Source organism: Mesoplodon mirus (genome assembly GCF_964341445.2).
Source record: "Mesoplodon mirus genome assembly, chromosome: 3".
Lineage (NCBI taxonomy): Eukaryota > Metazoa > Chordata > Mammalia > Artiodactyla > Ziphiidae > Mesoplodon > Mesoplodon mirus.
Genome location: NC_138978.1, coordinates 173,414,890 through 173,424,443, shown reverse-complemented (window position 1 = coordinate 173,424,443; position 9,554 = coordinate 173,414,890). Strand labels below are relative to the sequence as shown.

The 9,554-nt window shown below is 46.2% G+C and overlaps 1 protein-coding gene across 1 annotated transcript in view; it reads left to right on the top strand.

Annotated features, from left to right (window-relative positions):
• The first annotated feature begins 2,249 nt into the window (after positions 1-2,249).
• SFT2D2 (SFT2 domain containing 2) overlaps positions 2,250-9,554 on the top strand; it is a 20,606-nt gene continuing 13,301 nt past the window's right edge. The window contains exons 1-2 of the mRNA XM_082612267.1: positions 2,250-2,542; positions 9,516-9,551. Of these exons, the coding sequence (XP_082468393.1) occupies positions 2,480-2,542; positions 9,516-9,551 (99 nt within the window). The 5' untranslated portion in view covers positions 2,250-2,479. The remainder of the gene's footprint in view (positions 2,543-9,515; positions 9,552-9,554) is intronic.

The window sequence follows — 9,554 nt, the reverse complement described above, 5'->3', positions numbered from 1 at the left end:
CTACTGGGAGGTGGTGTATTCTTATACGAGAATCTATTGCATCCAAGGCATCTTAGTGGGGGGTTCTGACAAGTGCACTTGCCTTTTTTCTGTTACCTAAGCTCTTGCATTGTTTTGTATCCTACTGGCTCTGAAGCAGTCTCTGTGTGCACAGGCAGTGGCACAACCCACGAGTTTCAGAGCATTCAGATGTTGTCACCTTTTGTGTCAAGGACATTGGGCAGGAAACATGAAGAAGCAGTTCCCTGGGGCCTGAGCAGTGTTATCCATGAGAGGGGGCGTCGCAGTGCTGAGCATCAGATCCCAAGTAACCAAAGAGTTGTGTGTTCTTTAACGCATTTGTGTGTGTTTGTGATTTGCAGGCCCCCCTGCAAGCATGGGCCAAGAGCAGAGTCTATCCCTACCCAGCCCTAAGAGAAATACTGATTTTAGGCATGGGGTGAGATTACAGGTATGTGATCTTTCTGATCAAAATCTCATTTTCTGTGAGGAATGCAGAGTGGAGGTGGAGGTGGAGGGCGGCCCAGTGTTCTCACTTTGCTGACAAAAATAGGCTTTCCCAGCTGACTTGGGTAGCATAGTCATTTAAGTGTTGCCCTATCTGCCAATCTGGCTGTTACAATTCACTGAATTGCAAAAGACAGACAGTTTCTCATTCATTCATTCACTCACTCAATGTGGATTTTCTGAGCACCTGTTTTGTGGGTGTTTTTCTGGGCTCAGGGAGTAAAGAACTGAATGACACTGTGAGGGTCTCACAATGTAGAGGAGACAGACGACCATGAATAAAGGTAACACTGTGAGGTGAGTACCTACAGGTGTGTTTAAGGTGCTTTGGGAACACAGAGGAAAGAGCAACTGCAACGTCAGTGTGGGTTGGCTTAGAGAAGGCTTCAGAGGATATGGCAGAGTAATACTAGCTTCCATTAGTTGCTAACTGAATGCCTGCCATGTTCCAGGCTCTCTACATATACTGTCATGTTTACTTCCCACAATAACTTTCAGAGGTAGTCATTTATGTCCATTTTACAGATGAGAAAATTGAGGACCAGAAAGGTTAAGTAACTCAATACCACACATCTAGTATGTGGTGGTGTTAGAGTTGTAACTCCCAGATCTTCCTAACTCCACTATGGATGGACTTTCCACTCTGTGCTGATATTTCAAGAGTCTTGAAAGATGTGTAGGAATTTACTTGAGTGAAACAAGAGGGTAAAGAGCATCCAGGCAAGAGCACCGGCATTTGTTATTCAAGATTTCAGGTGTGAACTAAAATTATAAAGCATAGCATATTTGCCTTCCATAAAGATGAAATCACATAGGGGTGTAATTACAGCCATCTGACTGACTTGTATAGGGTCCTTTGCAAATCCCTTTGCTTGGTCGATTTCTAATACTTTCTTTCAAGTTCTTGGTAACATCTAAATTCTCTCCATTCAGACACAGCATTCCTACTACTCTTTCATAAATATTCTCCTGTGCGCGCGCGCATGTGTGTGTGTGTGTGTGTGTGTGTGTGTGTGTGTGTGTATGGGGTGCAGGAGGGTGCAGGAAGATTCTCTAGTGGTTGCTCCTGGTAACCTCTCTTGGATTTGTTTTTCCTAAGCCTATTTAATCTCCAAGTTAGTTTTCCAGACATTCTCCAGCTAGCAGTTTGAGATGTGAGCCCACGTCCTGTCTCTGGCACCATCCTGGGGGTTACATGGATTCTCCAACATAGAATCATTAGCGCTGGAGTCCAGTTTGAGGTCAGTAAAACAAACCATCCAAGAAACACAAAACGATCTGGTATACCTTTCCCCACTCCCTCATCCAAGTTCTACCCGTTTCTCAAGTTTTTGCCCAAATCATTCCTCTCAATGCATTTTCAGTTGGAACTACAATAGTGTTTTTCTTGTTAACGTTTCCACAAAGCTTGTTATAGATTGAATTTGCTCCAGTTGGCCTCAAGTGATTTTTAAACAGTTGTTTCCAGTATAACTACAATCAGAACGCGGATTCCCCAAAGCATTTGTTTACAAGTCTGCAACCACACCAGAGGGAGTGTAGGGTACGGGGAGGGGGGGTCCAGGCTTCACCGTCTTTGTTTCTGCAGTGCCTCGCATGTGCTAGGGACTCCGCGTTTGTCGACTGAACCTACGAGGGCCCCGGGAGGGAGGGGAGCCTGCTTAGGTGTGGAACGCGGCGCCCGACGCAGAACTGAGGTTTAGCCACGCTCGGTCGACCTTAAACCCACCTCTTCCTGCCCGCCCCTCCTTCCCGGACCAAAACCAGCCCTTAAACGCGGGCTGGGCGCAGGCTAGAGGCGGGCGCGGGGATCGCCAGGCGCCTGCGCAGGCAGCCGCCAGGTGGGCAGGTACCTGGGCGGGGCGCGCCGTGGTTGGCGGCGGCGGGGGCCGAGCACTCGGAAGAGCCCGCGACTCAGCCAGAGCAACAGGCGGCCGGCCGGGGGCTGGAGCCGGGGTGGATCGGGCCCGCCATGGACAAGCTAAAGAAGGTGCTGAGCGGGCAGGACACCGAGGACCGGGGCGGCCTGTCCGAGGTGAGTGCGCCGCGGCGCCCAGCCGCCTGGCCGCGCCCTCTCCGCCCCGAGGCTGCTGCGCCCCCGCCTCGGTGGAGGGTCTGCGGGGGGCCTGGGAGCGCGCCGGGTGACACCGGAGCCCCGCCCCCAGCTCCGCCGGCGCCTGTTGCTGGCTGGTAGGAAAGGCAAGCAGGACTTCCAGGATTTCATGGAAAGCAGTTCTGCCCCTGCTCCTTCCCCCTCCTCTCCAGAGCTCCGGACCCCCGCGCTCCCCCCACTCCCCACCCCAGGTACCAGGGCCCAGACACTGCACAGGGCAGTCGGCACCTGTTTACTTTTTTGTCCTGCACCCTTTAGCCTTCCGCGTCCCATCCCCCCACAAAGGGAGGGCCGAGCTGGAGCAAAACCTAGAAACATCTGCGAAGGGGAGGGCGGATATTCCCGCTCGGCCGCCCCATCCCTGCAGGCCAGGGAAAGGGCTTTAGGGCCGAGCTAGGCTGGGGCCTCTGAGAACTTGGCGGAGGGAGTCCTCGTAGGGTAGATCGTCTGCCGGGGGCCTGGGTGACCGCACCTCCTCGCTGCCCACCGCGAGGCGGGGCTGGTGGCCGCGCCTGGGTGCTCCCCGCTGCGTTCCTGCCCAGTTTACGTTGTCGGGTGTGACACTCGTACCCGACCTTGGGCGCACTGTTGCTGTAAACTACCCCCAGGAAAACCGTGGACTCCTGGACGGCTGGGACCACATCTTGTTTCTCTGTGCACACACTTCACGTAGACTCCGTAGACGCCCAGGACCTCATGAGGCCGCCTGCACTCTTGTTTGTTTTTTTAGAAAGGTTGGTCGAGCTGAAACTTGGGCATTAATGCCCTATGTTCTAGAGCCACACAGGATGTTTATTTCCTATTTCTAGTGCTTAGAGCTTTGTTATTTTTTTTCCTCCGTGAATGATAAAATAATATTTCTCTTTATGTTTTGGCGTATTCCGTGGGCCTCAGTTTCCTCATCTGTAAAATGAAGCTCTTGCACAAGATAATATGGCTTCTTTCAAGTTGGAACCTAAGTTTTTCCTCTGATCAGTGTCTCAAGTGGCTATCTCAGCATGCTGCTTTCACCCGCTTTTGTGGTTGCTGATTTTATTCTGACTTTTTTTTTTTTTTTTGCGGTACGCGGGCCTCTCACTGCTGTGGCCTCTCCCGTTGCGGAGCACAGGCTCCGGACGCGCAGGCTCAGCGGCCATGGCTCACGGGCCCAGCCGCTCCGCGGCATGAGGGATCCTCCCGGACCGGGACACGAACCCGTGTCCCCTGCATCGGCAGGCGGACTCTCAACCACTGTGCCACCAGGGAAGCCCTATTCTGACTTTTGTGTGACCCTGATACCTCCACGCCCACCATGAAATCTCGGAACCCTAAAAGTTGCTCTCTGAATCTTCACCTTGAAGAAGCAACACTACAGACATTGAGTGTTATAGGAATTGGAGTTTTAACTTTTTTTGACATTTCAAAACAGCCTGTGGCTTCTTTTAAATCTCTTGCCTTTATTAATTGGTCAAGCCTCGGTAATAATTTCATGAGTTCCTCGTTTTTGATATCTGGCTTCTTGTATGAACTCACAAGCCAAACCTCACACTGGGCCTAAGAAAACTTATGTGGTTGACAGTCATGCTTATCTAAAGCTTTATGTTGCATGGACTGTCAATAAGGTTTTAGAGCAGCTGGGGTTCAAGAGGGTGATGTTTTCTCTTCCTGTGGACTCTTGTGGGGACAGCGGGGATGATGCAGATATTTTGATTTAGAAAATCATCATGAAGTGGTGGACAGACACTCAAGAGTGAATGATGTAGTACAGATTGAAAACATAAAATGCTGAGTTAGTTTTTACCTAAAATAGTGAATGCCTGTGTTGGACACAATGAAGGGCTTTAAATAGTTGTAAGCTCAGGCATGTAGAATCTATTTTAGAAAGACTAGGTGCTTCTGTCTTGTTCTAAAACACTGCTGTCAGTTTCCTCTCTCTGAGTATGAGATTCCTGTTTGTGTACATCATTGTGTGGCACTTCATGAGTCCCCAACTACCAGGAAGCATTTTGTGTCCAGCTGAATTCACTCTCAGGGTTGTTTTTGGCTCAGTTTTTACTTATTAGCTCAGGGCCTCCTTGAAAATGTTGGTACTGACTTGATTGTCTCGCATTTCCCATGGTTTTGAGGCTGGCAAGGCTGGAGGATGCTGGTGAAATTTCTGTTTTGTGTGGGATATTGGACTTGGTGGCCTTAAAGTCTCTTCACATTCAATTATAAAAACAGTCAGACGTCACCAGAAGTGAGTGCTTTAAAAAATTGTTATCCTTTTAGCTAGTGGGAAGCAGCTGCATAGCACAGGGAGATCAGCTCGGTGCTTTGCAACCACCTAGAGGGGTGGGATAGGGAGGGTGGGAGGGAGACGCAAGAGGGAGGGGATATGGGGATACATGTATGCATGTAGCTGATTCACTTTGTTATACAGCAGAAACTAACACAACACTGTAAAGCAATTATACTCCAATAAAGATGTTTAAAAAATTGTTATCCTTTTAATGAAAAAAATAAAAATATGATTAGTTCTGTTTCTCCTACATATGAAACTGGGGAATTATAAAACTTGCCTGGTGATGTCTAGTCACAGATGGCCTCTTGATGAGTTTTGTGATCGATACCTGGTCTTCATAAATCCACCTTCAATCTTCAATTCAGTTTCTATGGGCTTCTTTCTGAAAGTACAGGCTTTATGTTTTCTCTACAAGATTGCAGGGACAAGGAGGGTCTGAATTGTACCTGGTTTGAAAGCACAGGAATGAGGCAATGTTCCTTTCTCACTTTCTTCCTGTTACCAACCCTGTTTCCCTGAACAGTTCTCTGCTTTTCTTCTTTTGGCAAGAGCCCCTCTTCTCTCCACATCCCAGAGTCAAAGGGACCCTTGTGCATAACTGCCAGTCAGACAGCCTGTGAGCTCTTTGCCTACAGGTTCTATCCAGGTGCTATTCCAGCTACTCTAATTTCCAAAAAGTGCGCTAGCACAGTTTCCAGAAACCATGAATTTAAGGAGTTATTTTACATCAGTGGAGTTGATTTTCACTAATTGGCACAAGAAGTGTTTAGCTTTCACTGGATCCAGTTGGAAGTGGAGCAACAGCTTCCTTTGGCCTGTGACTAAGCACGCTTGTGAAAGAACTTGCAACCACGTAGATGAAAAGTTATCGCCCCCTCCCTCATTTTGGCAAATAGGGTGACATTTGGATGGGAGTCAGCTTGAGAGACATGTAGAACCAACGTGTTACTTTCCTTTTTGAAGCAGAAACCACAACTGCTTCCAATCACGAGTGATTTTAATGTTTACAAGAGCTGGCATCTCACCGTCCTGTTGAGACTATTTTGTGCTCTAAATACCAAGGCCGTGTCAAATTGATACTTAACCTGTGGCTTATCCTGTAAAAAAAAAAAAAAAAAAAGGGGGTGAGGGCTTCCCTGGTGGCGCAGTGGTTGAGGGTCCGCCTGCCGATGCAGGGGACACGGGTTCGTGTCCCGGTCCGGGAAGATCCCACATGCCGCGGAGCGGCTGGGCCCGTGAGCCATGGCCGCTGAGCCTGCGCGTCCGGAGCCTGTGCTCCGCAACGGGAGAGGCCACAACAGTGGGAGGCCCGCGTACCGCAAACAAACAAACAAACAAAAAATACGGGTGAATCTTTTAAAATGTCTCTGTTGATGCCAAGTAATGCTCAGGCAAGCACTGGATTGAATCCAGTCCAATCCCACTACCACAATTTTCTTCTTCCACGTAGCTCTGTTCATTTTTCCACCTTGGCAGGGTAAGTTCTTTGGTGCTTGCATGAGTAGGAAGAGCGGTGGCTTTCGGTTTTCTCCTGTCCTTGTGGGAGGTTGAACAGGTGAGTCAGAAGTGGTCTAACCCGAGTGTCTGGGGTGCCAGTGAAGACTGGTAACAGAGCATCACAAGGCTCATTTTGGGGGAGAGGTGTTGCTAACGTGGGACCAGGTGGCCCCTCTGTCAGCTCCTAACACCCCACTCCCCCAGAGTGTCACCATCCCTGAGCATGTCATTCTGTGTAGGGTCATATGTTGCCATATGTTTCTGCAAGTGCCGTGTGTGTGTGTGTGATGAGCCCCACTTTCAATATGTGTGAACTTATGGGGCAGATAACCTGCTCTAAATACCTGTCTCCTGAGTGGGGAGGAACCCATGCTGTAGTGAAGCCTGCCATGCCTGAGGAAGCCTCTGGTCTTCCAGCTTCTGGTTTGACAGGAATTTTAGAGACAGGGTTGAGAATAGGCCCCTGAGCTGGGAGCAGTCAAGGCTGAGGGAGTTGCCGGTTTAGTGACCCTGGGAACCTCTGCCACCACTGCCTTCCTCCATCAGCTGGGGGGATGTGTGGTCAGTAGCATGTGGAATATATATATATATTAATATACATATTCATTATATATAATGGAATATTACTTAGCCATAAAAATGAATGAAATAATGCCATTTGCAGCAATATGGATGGATGTAGAGATTATCATATGAAGTGAAGTAATCAAAGACAAATACATGGTATTACTTATATGTGGAATCTAAAAAAGTGATACAAATGAACTTATTTACAAAACAGAAACAGACTCAGACATAGAAGACAAACTTATGGTTACCAAAGGGGAAAGGGGGAGAAGGGAGGGATAAAATTAGGAGTTTGGGTTTAACAGATACACACTACTATATATAAGATAGATAAACAACAAGGACTTACTGTATAGGATAGGGAACTATAGTGACTATCTTATAACAACCTATAATGAAAAGAATCTGAAAAAGAATACATACATGTATAACTGAATCACTTTGCTGTACAACTGAAACTAACACAACATTGTAAATCATCTACAGTTTTTAAAAAACTGAATCATATGCTATGCTCAAAGACTGAGTAATTGTATCTACCTAAAATTTGAGGAAACAAGCTCATTTACAATGTAAGACTAATTAAATTAATTAAAGGGGAGTGGTGATTATAATAAAGTACATCTTATTCTAAGGACAGTAAATGAAATAACATGGATGGGATCCACATGGCTGTACCTTAATGAAGCACCAACCTTCTAAATAGCTATGAAACCAGCAGAAAATTGGACGTAACAGTCTTTGACATATGCGTAGGCAAAAATTTCTTAAATATGGGTTCTTTTTAGATTTCAGCGTTTCCAGGTTTCTGTATTTTCTTTCACATGTATGGTTTCTGTCAGCTCTTTATGTCGGCCTGGATCCTTTAATTCTGCTTCTGTATTTGAATATCTACTTCATATATAGCAACAATAGTATACATAATTTAATAAATGACCGAGACAAAATGGCCATATTTGTACTCACACACCTAATATCTTTCCACATCAAAGAGAGTGGAAATGTTATCAAAAGATATTTTCCTTTTACTATTATTAAAACAGTAATAAGTGACCATTCTTCTCATGGAATTTGAATCGTCTAAATTGAAATGTAAGTGTCTCATGCTACATAATATCCGATACTAATATGTTTGTCCTTAATGTCAAAGATATTTGAAGATGATTTTACTTATAATAAACAGAACATGGTGGAGCATTTATGCATAGGATAATATTCTGGAACAGTGTGTGAGGTCAACCTTGGCATAATTTGACTTGTGGTTGTAACGGTATCTTATTCTAAGTACAGTGATTTCCTCATAAACATGGTCAAATCATTTTGTGGTAAAAACAGAGAAAGTACATATAGCATACATGACACAGTACAGCACTAGATAGATTTTTTTATAATAAACGCTCTTTAGGAAAAATGGAATGCATGTGTTTTTCAAATATAATTTTTCTAAGATCTAAATCTATTACAAAGGCATATGTCTTTAAAGCAATAAACCTTTAAAAATTTTGTAATATAAAGAACAGTGCACTCAAAAAAAAGAACCCAGTGATCATTCCATTCACTAGTTTTCCACAGTTTTCTTGAACTCCTCTTTTGAACTCAATAGCATCCGTTGGATAATTTTATAATTCCCTATGGAGTAAGAAACCAGAAGTAATCTATAAATTTCCATGGACGATTTTACAGTTCATTATGGAGTAGGAAAGTAGATAATACCTATACATTGTCAAGGTAAAGTTAAGGGACTTCCGTGGTGGCACAGTTTATGCCACAGGTTTTACCAAGGACCAAAAACGCTAAATTTCTCTATATGATTTCCAGTGATGGAAACAAGGCAGAGACAGTAAGCACCCAAAGTGGTGAGTTAGCGCTTTCCGGATGCCTGTCGTCCTCATGGAAGAGACCCTGGAACTATTTGTTGGCCCGTTTGTGTCTGTACATCTGCATCGTCCTCTGACGGAACACGTCAAATGTGTCTTTGTGCTCCTGCCTGTGGGCACCCAACCCCTCCCCTTCCGAGGCAGTTCCCACGCTGACGGGCTCCCTGATGCGCTTCCCAGAGGAGCCCAGGCCGTGGCCCTCCTTCCAGCCCATCTTCTGTAGCATCTGGAACCCCAGGCTCTTGTCGGTCAGTTTCTGCTGGGTGAAATCAAAGTCCTGGGGTTTCTTCTTCTTGGACATGGGATGACCCCGAGGCCTGTCATAGGCAATTCGAACCAGTTCGTGAACTTTGGCCTCCTGGATGAGACACAGCACAGCTGTGGGACACAGCTCGGGTCCCACCAGCCCATCTCTTCAATCCACTTCACTGTTTGTGAAGTGCATCGTGCTTGAGGCAGAGTTTCCACCTCTGGAGATGCCCAACCAGGGGCTCGGTAGCCTCTAATCAGCTGCTGGAGAAGACATTCATGGCTGGATTCAGTGATCACGAGGGCTCCTGTAGCTGTGCACAACTGGGATTCTGTGTTGCTGCCTTCCTCTGTACAAATTCTAAATTTAAGTATGTGTCCTTTGTTTTTGGTGATTAAATATGCATATACATGTATGTAATTAGCTTTTTAAATATTTCAGGTTGTGGAGGCAACTTCATTAAGCTCGGGCACCAGAATA